Source organism: Chelonoidis abingdonii, chromosome 10, assembly GCF_003597395.2.
Source record: "Chelonoidis abingdonii isolate Lonesome George chromosome 10, CheloAbing_2.0, whole genome shotgun sequence".
In the NCBI taxonomy this organism is placed as follows: Eukaryota; Metazoa; Chordata; order Testudines; family Testudinidae; genus Chelonoidis; species Chelonoidis abingdonii.
The window spans coordinates 23,798,489-23,819,192 of record NC_133778.1 but is presented as its reverse complement, the minus strand read 5'-3'; the positions used below and the strand labels follow the sequence as shown (position 1 = coordinate 23,819,192).

The 20,704-nt window shown below is 37.8% G+C and overlaps 1 protein-coding gene across 2 annotated transcripts in view; it reads right to left on the bottom strand.

Annotated features, from left to right (window-relative positions):
* Positions 1-249: 249 nt before the first annotated feature.
* Positions 250-20,704, bottom strand: part of PGAP1 (post-GPI attachment to proteins inositol deacylase 1) — a 58,149-nt gene continuing 37,694 nt past the window's right edge. The window contains exons 15-27 of one of the 2 annotated variants that reach the window (XM_032803604.2): positions 20,627-20,700; positions 20,467-20,518; positions 19,104-19,170; positions 16,446-16,554; positions 15,978-16,016; positions 12,460-12,553; positions 11,702-11,792; positions 11,232-11,429; positions 7,571-7,706; positions 6,616-6,666; positions 3,322-3,551; positions 2,769-2,873; positions 250-1,360 (exon numbers count right to left, since the gene is read on the bottom strand). In XM_032803604.2, the coding sequence (XP_032659495.1) occupies positions 1,222-1,360; positions 2,769-2,873; positions 3,322-3,551; positions 6,616-6,666; positions 7,571-7,706; positions 11,232-11,429; positions 11,702-11,792; positions 12,460-12,553; positions 15,978-16,016; positions 16,446-16,554; positions 19,104-19,170; positions 20,467-20,518; positions 20,627-20,700 (1,385 nt within the window). In that variant the 3' untranslated portion in view covers positions 250-1,221. Of the gene's footprint in view, positions 1,361-2,768; positions 2,874-3,321; positions 3,552-6,615; positions 6,667-7,570; positions 7,707-11,231; positions 11,430-11,701; positions 11,793-12,459; positions 12,554-15,977; positions 16,017-16,445; positions 16,555-19,103; positions 19,171-20,466; positions 20,519-20,626; positions 20,701-20,704 lie in introns of those variants that run through there. The other variant, XM_032803606.2, reaches the window with a different exon arrangement.

Sequence of the window (20,704 nt, the reverse complement as noted above, 5' to 3'; positions counted from 1 at the left end):
ACTGCTTCATGGAGCGTATGCTGTAACTTGACTGTCGGTACTGGATTTCCTCAAACTATTCATAAGAAGAGAAGATCAGAAAAAAAGAGTTCTCAGATAGGATCAGTGCTTTGACATTAAGGTGATAGGTGCCTCAGAAATATAGAGATAGATAAGATACACAGAAATGAGTAGACAGTCCATCTCTGTTTAGAATCAACCAATCAGATTTACAAGGATTATAGATCATTTTATCTTGATGGACACAATTTTTGTTTTAAAACACTTATACAATGCCCAGAAAGAGATTTCCTATACATTACAGATATCTGTCTTAGGTATTTCAATAATGCCAGTCACTGCAGGATTGAGGCAAGACGCTGTTTTACAGAGCTGATTCGTATAATCAGTATTTCCCACTATTACTGAAATTCCGGCACAGGTTTTTTCCAGAATTTCTCAATGTTTTAAAACAATATTACAGAAATTGTGTATGAATCTATGATATCCTTCCTGAATAGAAAGCAACATAGAGTATATAAATATTTTTTATCACTCTTACAAAAGATAAAGTTTATAAGCCACCAACACTTTCAATAATCACACAAATGTACCACAGGCACTGATAAAAATGTTTGACTTGTTAGAAATTAACAGGTCAGTAGATACAACATATTCTAGTTTGTATAGATACAAGAAAAAAAGAAAATTGTGACAGCTTGCTAGTGTGGCATAAAATGATTAAAAGTATTCTTGGCCATTTAGTTTGTGTGATACAGTGCACTTTCAATCATTTGTGAATTTAAAACATCACATTTTAAAACTCAAGAACAAGATGTAGGTTCAATACTACACACAGGAAGGTAAACGTGTTTCAACAGAAAACCAAGTGTCAACAGAAATATCAAAATGTCTGCAGTGTGGACACAGAATGGTCTGCCTACTGAAATCTAGAACACTGAAGTGTTATGCTAATATGAAGAGAGGTTTTTGTGTCCAGAGAAATATTGCAATTCTTCCATCAATTTTTCAGATTAGTAGACTAACACCACTGGCAGATTTCTGAGCTTTCCCCAACACCCCAAACTTCACAAGAAGTGTTCACAATTCTGTCGTCTTCTCCAAATGATGTTAATTAGCATTTACACTGATCTGGACATTTCTTTGTTCAACTTGACATCTTTTCCAGCATCCATTTCTGGGCCACACTGCTTTTCCGATTTCATTTGGGAAACTAAAGATTTACACAATACAACATAACACATGTAGAAGAAGAGAACAGATTACAAAGTATGGTACTCTGTATAAATGCATTGGTCCAAAGGCCACCACAGCTACAGACAAAGGGAGAGGAAGTTGCGCTGCAATTTTCGACAGTTTACTGTGAGAAGAGAGAAAAACACTTTACCATTTTTGTAACCGCAAGCCATATAGCAGGCGTCAAAGTTGTGCAAACACACTGTTGAACTTGATTTTAAGAAAGATGTATTGATTTTAAGGTTTTGGGATTTTCATTTAAAGAAGTTACCTGTTCCCCATTAAGGCTCTTCATCTAAAAGCAAGATCATCATCATGAAGGCTAAAAATAATCTTTTAAAAAACAATTTTAAAGCCACCTTAATGTGCATGTTTTTAATATTAGGAAAAATAATATTTAAAAATAAATGCTCTATAATTGTTTTACACCTAAAGAAAAAAACATGCTTGATATTTTATAGTACAATTGGTAGTAACTGATAGCTTTTGCAGAGAGGCCAAAAGTTCTAATGGGCCTGGAAAGGACAAAGGTATTTTGGTGCAAACACACTGTTGCACTTGCTTTTAAGAAGAATGTATTGATTTGAATGTGTAATGGGTAATTTGGAAAACTTTGTGCTGTGGCTCTCTGCACTGTACCTGTACTCCGGATAAACAACGGACTTCATCTACTAGCATTGTCAACTGAAACCATTCATGGAGAGCTTCACTCTGTTGTTAAAGTGACTATTCACACTGTGCTATTTTGCGCAACAAAAGTAAAGTATTTTAATTTAGAAGTAGATGATTCATGTGCAGTAAGTTTTTCACGACTTTTTTTTTTTTTTTATTAAAAGCTTGCATCTATGGGAAATTTTTCCAGTTATCCTGTCCTAATTATATGATACAACTCCCTCATGTGGAGACACTCATTTTGGAATAAGAGCTGATTTTTTTTAAGTTTAACTTGAACATCTTCCAAAGCAACATAAAATAAACCAGAAAAAGACATTCTTATCCCAGAATAAGTGTCCATTCAGGGAATTAACACAGTGCAACAATGTGGGAGCTTAAATTCACATCTTTACCTTACACAGATATAACTTTCCCATGTATACAAGGCCTTAGACTCACAATGACCTGCTAAGAATAAAGCTCTGAAGGATTCAATAAGGTCTGAATGGAAAGCTAAAAGAATAAGAAGTTCTTGATCTGACAGATTGTTTAGGTGTCAAATCAATATTACCTTCATGTCCTGGTTGGTGAACACAAGTGATCTGTTGCATTTGACTAAACTACAGCTGATCTGTGTCAATTTTTAAATGTAGTTTGAACAGATATCCACTCAGATACCTGGATCTCCATTTTAAGGTTTTATAAAACAGATGTCATGAATGTTAATGAGAGGTTACCAGTTAAAGATGTGTGTATCACAAATCAAGTTTAACCACAGAAGTGGAAAAGGACTCAAGAGTAAGAATTAAACAAGAAGACAGTTATATGGTCTACAAGACGACTGGAAATAATTAATAATAGAGGATTAGCTAGCATACCTTGATTTTACTTTAGTAGTACTTGAATTCATGAGAATTCCCAAAGTGGATACAAGAATAATAGCCATAGTTCTACATGGATCAGGATCAAGTCTAATATTGTACCTAAAAAATAAGCAAATTGTGCAAAGACAGCATATTATTCCTCCCCTTTTTTTTTTTTGAACCACTATAAACCACACAGAAGTTAAACAATCAAAAGGACGGCCTGGCAACATGTGAATAGCTAATCCCATATGACTGAAAGAAATTAGGGTGGAAGCATTCTCAGTGTAAGTCACAGGGAGCTAAGATTTGGCCCTGCCTGTAAATCCCTTATGAAATAAGTCTCTTTATCATATAATTTGATTTACATAATAGCTAACCATAAATAATTATATAAAACTGAGGTGTACAGATACGTGTTTAAATCATTCGATTAAAGCCTTTGGGTGCTACTATAATAATAATAGTAATAGAGAAAGCTTTGTAATTTTGATTCATCAGCTATTTTGAAGATAAGTACTAAGCAAACTATAATGCTGTTTTTTTTTCTTGGCAGTTTAAAGGTTACCTGAGATTTTTAAACCAATAAATTAAAGATGGTAAACAGAGTAGCACAATCCATGTGAGTAAATTGATGATTGTAATATGTATCTTAAGACTGTTTACAACATTGTCAATAGCTGTATTGGTGGTGGGTGATGCTGCTGCTGCTGCTTTTGTAATGGTCTCTGCTGAATCACAGTTCTTTACTGTCTCTTTATTGGAATTATCTGAAGTTTCTTTTGAGTGCTTTGGATCCTGTAAAGAAAATAAATGAAAATATTGGTAGAGTAGATAAGACTAATAAAATTAACTAGGGCTATCAAGCATTTAAAAAAATTAATTGCAATTAATGGCACTGTTAATATTTTTGATGTTTTCTACATATTCAAATATATTGATTTCAATTACAACACAGAATACAAAGTGTACAGTGCTCACTTTATTTTTATTACAAATATTTGTGCTTGAAAAAACCAAAAGAAATAGTATTTTTCAATTTCCTGACTGCAAGTACTGTAGTGCAATCCCTTTATCATGAAAGTTGAATTTACAAATGTAGAATTATGTTAAAAATCTGCATTCAAAATTAAAACAATGTAAAATTTTAGATGCTACAAGTCCACTCAGTCCTACTTCTTGTTCAGCCAATCGCTCGGACAAACAAGTTTGTTTACATTTGCAGGAGATAATGCCGCCTGCTTCTTGGTCACGTCACCTGAAAATGAGAACAGGCATTCACATGGCACTGTTGTAGCTGGCATCACAAGATATTTATGTGCCATATGCTATAAAGATTCATATATCCCTTCATGCTTCAACCAGCATTCCAGAAGACAGGCATCCATACTGATGACAGGTTCTGCTCAATAACGATCCAAAGCAGTGCAGACCGACGCATGTTCATTTTCATCATCTGAGTCAGATGCCACCTGCAGAAGGTTGATTTTCTTTTTGGTGTTCAGGTTCTGCAGTTTCCGCATTGGAGTATTGCTCTTTTAAGACTTCTGAAAGCATGCTCCATACCTAGTCCCTCTCAGATTTTGGAAGGCACTTCAGATTTTTAAACCTTGGGTCAAGTGCTATAGCTATCTTTAGAAATCTCACACTAGTACCTTTTTTGTATTTTGTCAGATCTGCAGTGAAAGTGTTCTTAAAAACAAACATGTGCTGAGTCATCTGAGACTGCTATAACATGAAATATATGGCAGAATGTGGGTAAAACAGAGCAGGAGACATACAATTGTCCCCCAAGGAGTTCAGTCACAAAATTTAATTAATGCATTTTTTTTTTTAAAACGAGCGTCATCAGCATGGAAGAATGTCCTCTGGAATGGTGGCCAAAGCATGCAGGAGTATATAAATGTTTAGCAGGTCTGGCACGTAAATACCTTGAAATGCCAGCTACAAAATTGAAAACACCTGTTCTACTTTCAGGTGACATTGTAAATAAGAAGTAGACAGTATTATGTCCCATAAATGTAAACAAACTTGTTTGTATTCGCAATGGGCTGAAGAAGTAGGACTGAGTGGACTTGTAGGCCCTACAGTTTTACATTGTTTTGTTTGAGTGCAGCTATGTAACAAAAAAAAAATCTACATTTGTAAGGTGCATTTTCACGATAAAAAGAGTGCATTACAGGACTTGTATGAAGTCAACTGAAAAATACTAGTTCTATCATTTTTTGAGTGTAAATATTAGTAATAAAAACAATAATATAAAGTGAACACTGTATACTTTGTGTTCTGTGTTGTAATTGAAATCAGTATTTGAAAATGTAGAAAAAATCAAAAAATATTTAATAAATGTCACTTGGTATTCTATTGTTTAACAGTGAGATTAAAACGGCAATTAATCACGACTAATTTTTTTTAGTTAATCACGTGAGTTAACCTCAACTAATCAACAGCCCTAAAATTAACATAAAGAACCCTATTAACATAATAGCAATGTGCCAGATCTGATCTAGGAAGATAAACAGATTTGCAATATACTCAGATTTAGCCAAGGTTAAAGGACCATCGTCTTGGATTTCCTGAAAAAAATCATTTTTAAAAGAAATATTCATCTTTTAAAGCTTCTAATTCAACCAGTCTCTCCTTTTAGAGCAATGGCTTCAGGACTCCAAGAAGGAATGAGAACAAGGATGGGGAGTGGAGGTACCTCAGGGAGCTTCTGGAGGAAGGACAGGAAAAAAAAGAAAAACAGAATACAGGGGACAGTACAGAATCTACATGAAGATCAGAGATGAGAATGCAGAGAGAAAGGAGGAAGATACCATTAGCAGGGTTGGAGACAGGCAGCAGGAGTGAAAGATGAAAGATAAAGAAAGGAGATGCTGATTTTCAAAAAGACTAAGGAAAGAAAAGAGAAGACAAATTGCAATGTTACGGAGATGGATAGAATGAATTAGAGACAGAAGGAAAGAAAGAAGATACGAAAAAAAAAATTAGAAAAAAAGCAAGAAAAACTTATAACTTTTAGGTAAGTGAATTAAAGATGCATTTTATTTCATTTCCCTGGCATATAATTCTAAACTTGGAAAGTGATGGGTAGCTATTCTGAGCACGTATATTAATATACAAACCCCTAGTTGCTATTGTTAAGTAATGGGAGAAAGAAGCAGAAAATATTCTAAATGTTCCCATGCATGAAACTAGTCTAATATTGACTTTTTTATTCATTCTTAACAGCTTCCTGGCTAACAGAATTTTAGTCAATATCTCCCTGCTCCCCTCCATGCAAGTCCTTACTAATTAAGTCCTACTACCTCTCCTCTTGTATCCTACCATGGCTAATTCCTGAGCTAAGTATTTATAGGCAGAGCACAGGTTATTACCAGCCTATACAATTAGACACAAGAAAGAACATTTTCTCCCGATTATATACAGGGAACACAAAAGGAAAATTACACTCAGGAAAATGCCAAAATAATTAGCTAGACAAATAATTACTGTTACTTCCTAGCCTAAGATTAAAGATTTCTTACCAATAGCATCAAATCTCAGGTTATCACCTCAGTGATTCTCTCAGAATGAGAGAATAAAATAGACATCAGTGCTGACATAGGCTACTCAGGAGTCTGCTTTTTCCTCTTCTACTCCAATGAACCAAAGAAGCCATTACCTCTAGTGCTAGTTTTAGACCCCTCTAGTCACCAAACCACCAACAAAACTTATTCCCTTTTTAAGTTACCAAGTCTGGGTAAATCACAGCTGTCAACGTTGCTCACCACCAGACATTGTTGAGGCAAGATAAACACATAACCCCATACAGGGGTGCTGATTGTTTTCTGTCATCTGTAGTATTAAATAGACTTACCATATTAAGAACATTTTGCTCTATTCTTACATTCAAATGTAGTTTGATAACCTGTGAGAAGACAGACATGTTTATTTTTTTACATAGGTTCTACACACAACAGCTGCAGTGCCTAAATAAAAAAAAACACTGTGCTGGCTCTAGAGTCTTCTGTCCTGATATTTTGGCTCCTTGGGAGAACAGCTTAACTGAAGCTGTAATAAAAAGGACTTCCCCAGAAATGTCCTATGACACCTTTTCCTGTTCTCGGAATGGAGGGTGTATTAGCTTCTGTTTTTTCCGCCAAGTTTGACATTTCCTTTCATTCCATTCCGCCTTCCTCAGAATCCCTCAACAAAATACACAAGAGATGCCTACTTTCAGAGAATCTGCTGCAGTCAAAAAGGTGTGCGTGTGTTGAAGAGGTGTCAGCACGGAGGTAACATGCAGATGGCCCTAGCCCTCCTGTGGATCACAGAGAATACCGGTAGTTTGGAGACCAAACTGCTACTCATTTGACAGTGTGCATGCACACGTCCCCTTTCCCTACCCCAGAAAAATTTTGGGAAAATTCAGTGATGAAATCTCTGCAGAATTTTCCTCCTATCAAGGTCTCTTCCCATTACTAAAATTTCCATAAAGGGGGAAGATCAGGCCCTTGGTTTTATAAACCTGGGTTTGAAAAGTAGACTCACCCCATTAGACACCTGTGCATAATATCACTTTACAATAGAGACACATAGATTAAGTTTGTAGTTCCTTCGGGAGGACATGCTCAGATGAGTAAAAGATTTAAAAAGTATCATTGGATTATGAAGCACACCAGATAAGTATGGATTTTAAAGGTTTCTGCAAATAAGTATATTATCCTGGAAAGGATAAACTGTTCTATATTTTCCCTTTGGTATTCATCTACTATTAAAATACCTGAAGAGTTTAATTCAGATATTGACTCAATTATTTATTGTTTTAATACCTTGAACATGTAGTGTAGATAGATAATTAATATAGCAAATGCCCCACAAGTGGTACAGCTAACAAAAACCAGAAGAATGGCCATAAATGCTCTTCTTGGTGTCATCAACTTGCTGTCTTTAGGAAGTCCAGAGGGTCTACAATGACAAAATTACTCTCTGTTAGAGTTCTGAGACAAAAATCCACAATTACATAGAAGGAAAAAAGTTCCTGGTTCAAGAATAACTTAAATCAATTATGTAATAAGTTGGGAACTAGCTCAGTGATTTTCAAACTTTTGTACTGGTGACCCCTTTCACATAGCAAGCCTCTGAGTGTGACCCCCCCCCTTATACATTAAAAACACTTTTTATATATTTAACACCATTATAAATGCTGGAGGCAAAGCGGGATTTAGGGTGGGGGCTGACAGCTCATGACCCCCATGTTAGAGCCCTGTGACCCCCTGAGGGGTCCCAACCCCCAGTTTGAGAAACCCTGAACTAGTTACTGCTTACCTTCTCAGGGGTCCATAAGCAAGTTTACAACATTGTTAACCAATCAAATCACATGCAAATTACGGTGCCTGAAATACTCTTCAGCTGTCAGTTTGTTACCTCATACTTCCATTTCTTTAAGAATGTCAGGCATTTGAGTTAATAAACTCATGGCCTCTTAAGTGTCTGAGACTATATGTAATAAACAGTTCATAATCTGACTTCTTGTGTGCATGAAAATCAAATATTTTATAACACTGGCCTAGGTTTTACATCAATCATTAAATCTTCATGTTTACCTAAGGAGAAGCCAATAACTGGGAATAACCGGCCAAGCTGTAGTCCTGCGGGAAAGGATCTGGCCGTTATAGTGGATCATGAACTGAATACGAACTAACACAAAGATGTAATAGTGAAAAAGCACTGAAATAGATTTCAAGGGAGGTTCTGGAATCCTGTCATTGGAGATTTAACAAACAGGTTGACAAAAACCTGTCAAGGATGATCTAGTGCAGGGGCTGGACTAGATGACCTCTCAAGGTCCTTTCCAGTCCATACATTTCTGATTCTATCTGCTTCTTATTATTGTAGTACTAGATCAATACACAATGGTGCTTTTTATTAGCAGTGTTAATGAAATGTAATGTTATACAACAGTACAGAAACCATAACAGAGTGCTAAAAAAAATTCACATTGTGACACACATTTTTCCTCAAATAGACATTATTTCCTGCTCAAAGTCTCAGAAAGACAGCAGCAGATATCCCAATTCTTTGGATATTCAGTTGACATTACCAAAAGTCAAGAATTAGTTTTTGAGATTACAAAAACCAGCTGAGAGGAGGTACTTCAGCAATAAAATGAGTGAATGGAAAAATGAAAATCCTAATGAAAAGTATGTTCTTTGTGGAAATACAGTGGGCATTTTGATGTTCAAAATATTTCAAAATAGAAAGTTTAGAACAAAAACTGAAAATAGAAACAAAAGCTATCTGGGCTGACTAAGCTGTGAAATGATGTGCAACTGAACACATTGTGCGTACTGGTAAAACAGGATATTGCTGAAGAAGCTCAATGATTTTCTGAGGATCAAAAGAAGATGTTAGATATCAATAGTTCATCTACCAGCTGAAGTTAGAACTCATGATGTTATTTCCTAATAAGAAAAATGTTTGATCTGAGTGGAATTGAGGCACAGAATGGGTGAAACAAGGCAAGAATTCAACAACTTAAATGTTCGCAATGACCAGAAAGACAGCAAACAGGTTAGTTCTTAAAAAAATAAAATAAAAGAAGAGACATTCTATTATGTAATACTTAAACATGAGACAAGGACATGACTGAACGGAAGAAACATCAACTGAGAAAGTTTTCCAGTTGAACCAAGGTAGTCTGATATGGAAGATGTGCAGTACGGATTCAGATCAGGAGGACAGATAAAGTATTCACAATGCGAAAACAGGTTTGTATTCTGGAAGAGACAGAGGAGGAATCCGAACAGCATCTGAAGTCTATTGGGAGCGTGGGGGAAGAATGCCCAAATGGACAGGAATTTCAAACAACAAGAGGAGCCAAGATAACTAGAGATCATGGATTGGATGGCTGTGTTGGAGGATTAAGATGACAGGACTTCTACCCTTTTCTCCAAGTAGCAGCACTTTGACTAAGGGGACATTTATCATTTTTACTTTGTGCCATAATGCACCCATTAGAGGCATCCAAGATATCATACTTCTTTCAGAACATTCATTAAAATAACATTGGTACTAGTGATCTAAAAACCAACCATTCAACTCAATGTGGGCAAAAATTATAATCTAAACAGGAAAGGAGTCTGTAAAATATGGACTGCTCCAAATGAAAAGGTTTAGGTCCAAACAGCGAAGACAGCTACACAGGGACCCTGGCCGACAGTATTTAAGAAAGAATTCTACAGAAGGGCCCCGACACACAAATCCACTGCTCCTGGCCTTAGCACACCACTTAAGTATAGACAGCAACTCTCAATTGCCTTCTAGGGATTCATGGAAAGATATAATCAATCACAAAATTTCAGGACTAGACTACTCCAGTCTTTAAAAAAAAAAAAAAAAAAAAAAAAATCAACAAAACTCTGAATGAAATCTATTGATTTACTGGCAGCCAATCCAAACTGTGAAGCATGAGTATTAAATTGCTTTACCCTACCCTGAGTGTTCTCAGAGTTAGCATGCGGTCACGTTGTTCAATCAACACAGAACAAGAATTGGGTACCTATAAGAGAAATCTATCCATCCATAGCAGGATTTTAATTAAAAAATCCTCAAACTGAAAAGTTACAGCTTTATCACTTCAGCTAAATTCTATTAGCTTTCAGCAGTGATAAGAGTATCTCAGCTGAAATGTGACAGTTGTGTGCACACTATATGCATTATTGACACCTACTTGATGGAATGTCAAAAGGGCAAATGTGTAGAAAAGGTTCATCTGGTGGATCAGCTCTTTGCTCAGAGAGTAGAGAGATTGAGTTTCTGGAGCTAAAACACTAAATTAGTTTGGCTGTTTTCACATAGAAATTATTAAAATATGATTAAATATATAACCCAATTTGGCTAATGTAGTGATCCGTTCTTTCAAAAAAGTCTTGTTAGGCTTCTTATATTTTAATAGTCTGTACACATAAATAAAAATTGAACATTAAAGTGTTTTCAGATATACCTGTAAAATACATGTTTTCTGTACATTGAAACATGTCTCTGTACAATTCTTATTGTACAGAGTCCTCGGCGTTCTGTAATTTAGGGTATCAGACACTAATAACAGATTATGAATTTATGGCTTGCCCTGGGCAAGGGTGCACGTTATTGTGCTGCCCCTGGAGCAGTCTGGGAAGGAGATGGTAACTCTGTCACTGTCGTCTTCCCAGATTTCCCAAACCAAAATGGCAATACAGGAAGCCAGCACAAGAAAGAGAGCCCCTTAATGTCCCATTACCTGGGGGTGTAGTACAGGCCACAATCTGGCCCCTTATATTCCTTTTGTATTTGGTGATGGCAAATCCTTATGATCAATAAAAAGGAGTTTATTGCAACTGTATTGTAGGATCTCATTCACCCAAGTATTCCCAATCTTACAACTGCTACTTTTCTGATTTACTTATGATCATTGCAGTCATCTGTAGGAAGATAAGTATTATGCTGCTTTACCTTGTCAAAGATAACCACAATGAAGACAAGAGCCTTAGAGATGAAGAGAAGAGTATGCCACCCCAGTAGGCAATTCCTGTCCCAAAAAGAAACAGAATCAGGGACACAAGGGGGAACCACATATCCTGCTTATTCAGTAAAACAGCATCCAACTCTGGCAAAAACAATACATTCCATATATCTTTAAACCAGTTAAACCTGCCAAAATATGAAAGAAATATTAGTTGTCTTTTGTGGTCACTGTTTCAACTATATATATATATATATCTATATATATATATATCTATAATTATTCCTGACACTACAGCCTTTTAATCAGAACATCATCACACGGCAAAAGATGCCTCTGAATCAAAGGATCACAAAGAAAATAAAATACTACTACTTAGTTTTTAAAAAACATATAAATAAAGCTTCTACACTTTGGAAACTGCTACACGAAATTAAAACAAGTAAGAGAAATAACCTACCCCAACAAAAATTTAACAACATTCACAAAAGGGTCCACTTTGTAAGGTTTGGCTGCTCTAGTCAGTGCAGGAACAAAATCCGAACAATGGCCTAGAAAAAAAATTATTATAAAGACACAATTCAGACCTTGCCACAAAGTTCAAAACAAAAGCACAAAAACAGAAAGTGAAATTAAACACAAAGCTTCAAAAGTGAAAATAAGAATGATAACATACTAAGACTATTACTGTACAATAGCAAGGCTCTTGTTCAAAATCCTTATTAATCAGTTGATTGCTCAGAAACAGAGGGTATGGGACAACAGTTTTAGCTAGATAGACATGATAAAAAAAAGTATGTGAGCGATACTAACATCACCTAAGCTTGAATAAAGATGCTTTTAGTGACAAGAGATTACCAGTTTCCTGCACACATTTCAGTTTATTTTTAAGTCTTTCAAAGTAAGTTCTACCCCATAACTATTTTTTTTCCTTAAAACTTCTGACAAGGGCAAAATGTCACTAGAGGAGGACATTAATAGGGAAAAACACTGTGCTCCTTTTTGTTTGTTTGTTTGATATCATGGCCCAACTCTTAAAAGAAGAAAACTCTTAATTCTGAGGGATTAATATATGATCATAAGCCACAAGAAAAACTACAGTGATGTGTCCATATGAGGAGAATATTAATATGGTGGTTTCTAAATTCACAATGTATGAAGATATGATTACTATACACAAAAAAAAAAAAGTACGGCTAAAATCTTTTTACACGTTACCTGTTGAAATTAAGGCGCTTATTTGTCCTCCATATGCAAGAAGTATATTAGAAACAACATACACAGGAAGAGAAACACCATGAAACCTTATTACCTAGAAAACAAGAATGTTATACAGTTAACTTGAGCATGCCAAAAAGGATTAAAAAATTAACGAGTTACCTCATGGAACAATAATGAAATTGTTTTCATGAGGTTCAGGTTCTGCTTTCCCCTTGATGTGTATGCTTCAGTAACTCCCATTAACAATAAAAGTTATACTTGATAAATATCCACGAACCATACTCCTGGATGGCCACCTGATTGTGTTTGGTTTTAGAAATAAAATACCAAATTGCATGCAGTTCTGATAAAGTATTTTGCAGTCAGGATAAAGCATGGAAGGAATACCGTTGCATCTGAATTATGTATCACTGATAAAATCAAATATATTTAACAACAAAACTTAGAAATCAGTTTGAGATAATCATTCGTCTGCCATGCCAGGAAGTATGTAGCCAAGGAGCTTTTCAAATTACAGTTTTAGACATTAGTTAGAATTGGTATAGAAACATAAAAATACTTATAACAAGTGACAGAGAGGAAATAACTGTGAGTAAAACGGACAGGTCTGATTGCTTAGTGAATATTTTATTCCTTTTTCATTAACAGCATCAGAATTTAGTAAAAAACTAGGATAACAGGAGAGTATAATTCAAAGACTCCATGTTAACTATCCAATAAACCAGTATTTCATGACCCAAAGCTGTTTTATTTTGCCAAATCTGCGTAACTGATATCCTAAAATGACAGCTAATAATTTTTTTAAATGTACACCGTAACATAGAGACATCTTCAGGGAGGCTAGAAAGGTGGAAATATTTTAGACTGATATATATATTCTGGAGATGCTTGTGAACAGCATTCCTAGTTACCGGTACTTTGGTACCATGAAGCTTCAGATGGCCTATTTCTACTGACTCTAGCATGGAAATGCATCCTTCCTGTATGGCAATGACTGCCGAAGAAACAGATGACGACTCTAATTAGAGGGGTTTTTTTGCCGTTAGAATAAGTTATGTTCACCACCACGCAACATGTCCTAAATGGAACAAAATAAGTACCTGGAGGCAAGGTGAAGAACACCCACTGCAGCACCCTTTTCAGAAGTTTAAGTCTAAATATGTGATTGAGGACTGGCATAATTGAGTCATACTCCTCACTTGGAACTGAGGAATTTCTGCTTACACGGCAAGTCCATCATTAGCACGTGCCAGTGATCTGTAGTGCAAGATTTTTCTTGTTCAGTGCTCCATTATGCTATTAAGACACAGCCCATCACTGAGTCCTGCACAGGTGCACTGTCCCAACGGGTGCTCTTGGAGGCCCTGTGCCTGACTCAAGTACAAACACTTCCAGAAGCTTCAGAACCGTTGGCTGCTAGTCTACATTTTAGCCTCATCTGCATTAGACTCTTCCTTATAAAGTCTCCCACAGTTGCTATCACCATTTGAAGTCTAATAATGGGAACTCTGGCATAGATAAGATTCTGATGTTTGTTGGTTCTCCTGCAACCATATAGTCTAGACCTGTTCAGAATCCTTCTGGGTCCTCTGATTGTGCCCTACTTTTTGGGGAGACACAGTTAGGTCTGAAGTAGGCAAAACATTCCTTTTATATTTCCCTAACCCTTTTGCACTCATGTAAATACAAAGGGTTTGATTTCATGGCAACAATTAGCTTGAGTTACTATACTAGTTCAGGGGTGGGCAAACATTTTGACCTGAGGGCCACACCGGCTTTCGAAACTGTATGGAGGGCCGGGTACGGAAGGCTGTGCCTCCCCAAACAGCCTGGCCCCCACCTCCATCCTCCCCCTCCCACTTCCTGGTCCCTGACTGCCCCCCTCAGAATCCCTGAACCATCCAACCACCCCTGCTCCTTATCCTGACTGCCCCCTCCCAGGGCTCCCTGCCCCTAACTGCCTCCCCCAGGACCCCATCCTCTATCCAGCCCTCCCTGCTCCCTGTCCCCCGACCCCTATCCACATCCCCACCCCGACAGGCCACCAGGGACTCCCACGCCTATCTCCACTCCCAGAACTCCGCCCATCCAACCGCCCCCCTGCTCCCCGTCCCCTGATTGCCCCCCGGGACCTCCTGCCCCTTACCCACCCACTCCCCCAGCTCCCTGCCACCTTACCATGCTGCTCAGAAACAGCAGGACTGGCAGCCGTGCCATGTGGCCGGAGCCAGCCATGCTGCTGTGCTGCCCAGCAGGAGCTTGCGGCTCCGCCGCCCAGAGCGCTGGCTGTATGGAGAGCTGAGGCTGAAGGGGAGGGGGGACAGCAGGGGAGGAGCTAGGGGAGAGCCTCCCCAGCCAGGAGCTCAAGGGTCCGGGCAGGATGGTCCCGCGGGTCGGATACAGTCTGCTGGCCGTACTTTGCCCACCTCTGCTCTAGTTCGAGTGAGTGTGCTGGAGTGAGAGTGACCATACTGCAAAAAAAAACTTGAGGTATTCAGAGTGACTGGATAAGCAGCTGATGAATTGTTTTAATTTGAGCTGCTGCATCCCCGCTGCACTCCACTCAAGCTTCACCCATTCCCATGCCCTAGCGTGTTAGCTAGCTCAAGTTTAAAACACCACTTAACTTGTCCTAAAGATTTTTGTGCATAGATGGGAGTCAGGGAGTGGGACTTGATTTATAGCTCAACCTGACAATGCAGTAAAGACAAGCCTTTAATGTTTATCATTTGTTGTATCTTTGCCTACTGAGTTTATAAAGCTGGGTGATAAGTGGAATGGAGGAAGGGAAGTGACCCAAGCTAGTGCTAAAAACACATTGTTAATATTAAAAAGAGTCTTAATTGTAACAAGTCACTGTTCTTACTGATATACGAACGGTTTATATATTGCATACTAACTGGTTCAATTTAGTTTGTTGAAACACCTTGTAGTCACAGCTAATCAAATTACTAATTATGTTATTAACTATTATTAAAAATTTTAAATGTTTGTTTTTAGTACAACTTGCCATGATAGAATCAGTGCAAAATATATTATAACCCATCACACACCAAAAAAAAATCGACACACATCTAAGGAAAGCTAGAATACTTTTTATAATTCTTTAAAAATGTAGGGCAACATCTGTTCTGGTATGTTGTCTTGCTGAGTAAAAATACTTTAATCTAACATTGGATGGTATCTTACAGTCACACGCACACTATCTTGAGAGAATGCAAGAAGGGTATAGTAAAACAGCTAGCTTTAAAATAACATATACATATTTAAAAGAAAAAAAATCCGAACACTATTTTTGGCAGAACTTTGGGTTCTATACATCACTCTTTTGAAATATTGCTTTTATAGTCCACGTAATTTTCTCAGATACTGGACAGACTTACTTCACTCGAGACACAGTACCTAAGAATGTCACATGTGCTTTCATTTATGTTTGTCATTAAGCAAGAGGGCCAACCACAGACTTACACTAGTGATACACAAAACAAAATTAAACATTAAAAGGGTTTCCTTACTTGCCCAAGAACTTGTGAGAATGAGGTCTTGATGGTTACCTAATTGAACACACATATTAAAAAGAACTTTAATATTTTGTCATATATTACTGTCAAGTGATAAACCTTTTGAATAATGCTAAGCACAAAAAATAGAAAATTAACATTATATTTTATCTTTTGGTTTCTGAAAGAAAAAAATTCCTCTGTATCAGCAGCAGATCGGTAGTTGAAATGTATATCATCACTGACACACAGGGAAAGCTCAAGTAACATTTTAAAAGATTTTATTTGTTTGATGACATCAGCCCACCTTTAAGAGCCCTTCACCTGCTCCAAACTACTTTTAACTGCACTACGTAAATAAAAAGTGATTGAGAATATTAAACACCTTTAGATTTGATGAGCAAGAAATAAATTAAATTCCTCAAAATATGCAGAGATAGAGACAAATTATATATGGTAAAGAAAATAACCCCTGTTACTTACTTCATATTGACAATCTGAAGATGAATAAATATTTAATACTGCAACAGTGCTGTCATTTTCAGGTTGTGCAATGTGCAGTTTTGCAGAAATCTCAGTAAAAGATGGAACTCTGAAAGGAAACAATTAGTAAATGCTCTAGTTATAATCAAAAGATACAGAAATATTTTAGCGTGTTCAATATAAATGGCTGCAAAACACTAGCAACATACAAAAGCATCACAGCAAGGACCAGCCTGATGGCATAGTGGTGGTGATTTATACAATCATGAAGAACATCAGTCCAAGTCTCTTGATCTGCCATGGGCCAGGGTACTAACAAAGGAAGGCTTCAAGCTCAGTCCTATAGGAGAGGAGGCCTCATAATACTCTTATGTGAGCTGAGTGAGTGATGGGCTCTGATTGACTCAAAAAATTCAATTCCATCCTCAGCAAGTAAACTGTTGATTGGGGCTTGAGCCTTCAAGAGCTGAGGAGTATGAATATGCGCAAAAAAGGGAAAGTGAGAATCTTCAGAGCTCTGAAATGAACAGGGAAGACTATTTTCAAAACATTAAATCTAACTGTAACCTGCAATGTATTACAATTAATCCTATTTCAAGCCCATTTTATATTCTAACCTCAAACCCAACAAGCTTTTGATGTTGGACAGAGCAGCTGGTTATTTATGAGAACCATTAGAATAAATTGTAGATGTTATTTTAAAAACACCTCTACCCCGATATAACGCAGTCCTCGGGAGCCAAAAAATCTCACCGTCTTATAGGTCAGGCCACGTTATATCAGGGTAGGGAGAGGAACTGCTCCCTGTTCCAGCTCACATACGCTCTGCCTCCGCCTCCTCCCTGACCATGCCACCGCCGCTCCGTTTCTCTCTCCCTTCCAGGCTTGCCACACCAATCAGCTGTTTGGCCTGGCAAGCCTGGAATGGGGGGAGGGAGAAACAGAGTGATGGCTGCGCACTTAGGAGAGGAGGCAGAGATGAGCTGGAGCAGGGAGTGGTTCCTCTGCGCCCCGTGTTACTTGCTGCAGCCCTCCCTGGGGCCCCCCACCCCAGCTCATCTCCATTCTGCCTCCTCTCACAAGTGCGCCGCGTTATATCTGAATTTGCGTTATATCAGACCGCATTATATCGGGGTAGAGGTGTATTTAGTGGTTAGCAATAACCTAATGACAATTATATTTTTATGCTCTCTTAGGCAAGTACATACACCTCTACCCCGATATAATACGGCCCGATATAACACAAATTCAGATATAATGTGGTAAAACAGCGCTGGGGGGGGGGGGGGGGCGCATGCTCCGGCGGATCAAAGCAAGTTCAATATTACACGGTAAGATTTTTTGGATCCCAAGGACAGCGTTATATCAGGGTAGAGGTGTACTTGGATCAAGGACAATTCTATGTTGCTCATCTGCTCTCCCCTTCACGTGGCTTGCCCTCACACCCTAGAAAGATATTTGCCTTGGCTTAAAGCTTGGTCTTCCTCTTCACCACATTCATCTCCATGGACTAAAAGAGTATCCTGGAGGGGAAAGGAACCTTTCCAGCTTCTATGGCTCAGGGTTATCGTGGAAAATGAAGAACTGAATTTTTTTCTGGCTTTCCCCCCCCCCTCTGGCTTTTGACCATTTTAGTTCAGATTATCTTTTTGGAGGATTTGGGACAGTGCTCATTTTTAGGAAATGAGTCTCCTCCTTGCCTGGTGTTTTATTTTAGGCTTTATCTCAGGGTTCTGAGCCCTGGTATTCACTCCTCATCCTCTGAAATATCACTGGAAAGGAATGAGAAGAACATCCAAGATACCCCAGATCTTCCTCTTAGGCAGACGGAGAGAATGAAATTGCATGTGCATGAGAACTACATGTGCTTTAAGTGAATAATTATGTCATTTGGTAAGATGCCAGATTCCTTACCACATGACTCAATTATCCACTTAAAGCACATGCAATTGAACCATGAAGCTTTTCCCTTTAGAAGTGGTCCAGAACCAAGAGCGTGGGACATTTTAGATTTACTACTGAAGAGCTGTCAATCAGTGAGGAAGGTCCAGTTTGCTGAGTCCCAAGGGCTGAAGAGGACTGACTGGTCAATGCCAGAGGACAGAGACAGAGAGAGTGTGTACAGAAATCCAGACACACCATAACAAGCTGCCCAGACTCCGAAGCCCCCATTCCTGGCAGGGCGAAGGTCAGCATCCCTTCTACTGCTTCTGGGAGGTTTTCCTGCACAGGTATAACCTCAAACTTCAGATTGTTGCAGCGGTATGGTCTGTCTACACTGAAGGGAGAGGAGGGAGCACAGAGAGAAAGAACAGCACAGGAAATATTGGCCCCTTAAGGGGCGGAAGTAAAGATTTTGCTTGTTGCTTCCCCTAAATCAGCTTTACAAGCAAAAATTGGCAACGTGTAAAGAGAGAGCGCTGAACTACTCATCTGTCCTCACTGGTGGATTTAAAGAATCTGATGCAAGCGGTGCAGCTAGTCCCCTGAATCTCATTGACAAATCTGAACTCTCTCTGGTATTTAGAGGGAGAGAGAGGCAGCCCAAATGTCTAAAACTGAAATCTAATTCCAGAAAGTTTACTCTTCTAATATGTCTGGGATGTAAACTCTACTTTAAAAGATAACAAGGAAAAACAGAATCTCTCAACTCCTTACTTAGAGACAGTTATTGAGTCTTCATGTGACCATGGTATGTGGAGTCTGTAAATACTCGTTTTTCTTCCTGGAAAGGAACAGAAGTAAAAATGAATTATGAAACATTATTGTATGAGATTAAAATTCTGTAGTTCATTCACAGTTCAACGCAGTTGATAACACGACTATTGGATTATTCTTACATTTCAAATATCTGCAACAATTGTTACAATTTGCACTTTTAAAAATCACTTTGTAAAACAAGAATAAATGGAGAATATAGACTATATCAATCTGTATGGAAAGAAATCTAAATTGAAAGCCATATAATAATATATTGAGAGTTCAAATTTGGTTGACAGTATAAAGTTTGGAATACCGTGTGTGTGAGACTGAGATATATCTAACTAACTATCTATATCTATCTGTCTATCACCGTTGAGAGTGAAATATGTCAACCATCCTCCAATAAGCACAGTAGGAAAGCTTAACAGGCACACCAGTGTGCCCAGATCTTCTTTTCATGTCCTTCTGCCACAATCATAGATTTTTCCAGTGTTGGGCATATGATATGGCCCATTTTGTAGTCCTTGCAAGATCTTCCGTGGTGCATGGTTCCTTCAGGAACCTAGAAAATCCTTGCTAATTATTTTCATTTAGAACCACTCTCCCACATAGACAGTGATACAGATTATGGATTTTTATTTTGAAACATATATTCACAACAGAATTTTTTTCAGTTTTTGTTTAAAAGAAGTGTGTAAACAGATTGAGACCCATGCAAAGATGATTTGGGTTCATTATTAAAAGCCATAAAAATCTTCTACACCAAACTGAAGGGTCTAAATGGTACAAGAAAGCAGTAATAAGACACAGAGCATCTCATCCCTAAGTCAACAATTCAGATTTTACTTCAGTCAATAGCAATTGAAAGCCCTTACCATACAAGGACTCTAGAACTCATAGTCCAGATCCTGACAGATAGTGTCAACCTAACCGAAGCCCACTAATATAAGTGGCACCTCTCTTTGCAGAGACACCAAGGATGGAATAGTTAAGGAGTCCAGACTACTTCCCTCACCTTTACGAATGGTCCTTCTAGAAAGAGAGGTGAAGCACACTGACAGGGTTGGGAAGCTTATACAGACACTGCCCATATTTTGTGTGTTCATTGGACAGAACAGAGGATTTCAGTCTCCAGAGCGCTCAGTCTGGCAACTTTCACAGCAAAAAAAATTATATAAAAAGTAAAGAACTTGTTAGCAATCACATTACAGTATGGAACATGAGAGAGCTGGGAGGCAGATGTACAACAGAAAAAAAGCTGTCAAAATATATTTTACTGCAACCATTTATGTGCACTTCAGGAAAACATTAAATTTACCTTTGTGTGGCTGGCAGTGGCTCTCAATATAGATTTTAAAAGCTTGGTATATCTAAACAAAACAAAACAAAACAAAACAAAAACAAGAAGCATTTATTCACTTGTATTTCCAAAGGAACTAGTTAGTTAATATCAACGTTGTTTAATTCAGTATTTTTACCTGGCCAAAGTGTTGGAGCTGTACATTGTAAATTAGACCAGTTGAATTTAATACAATTTTGCTCGAAGAAAGCCCTGT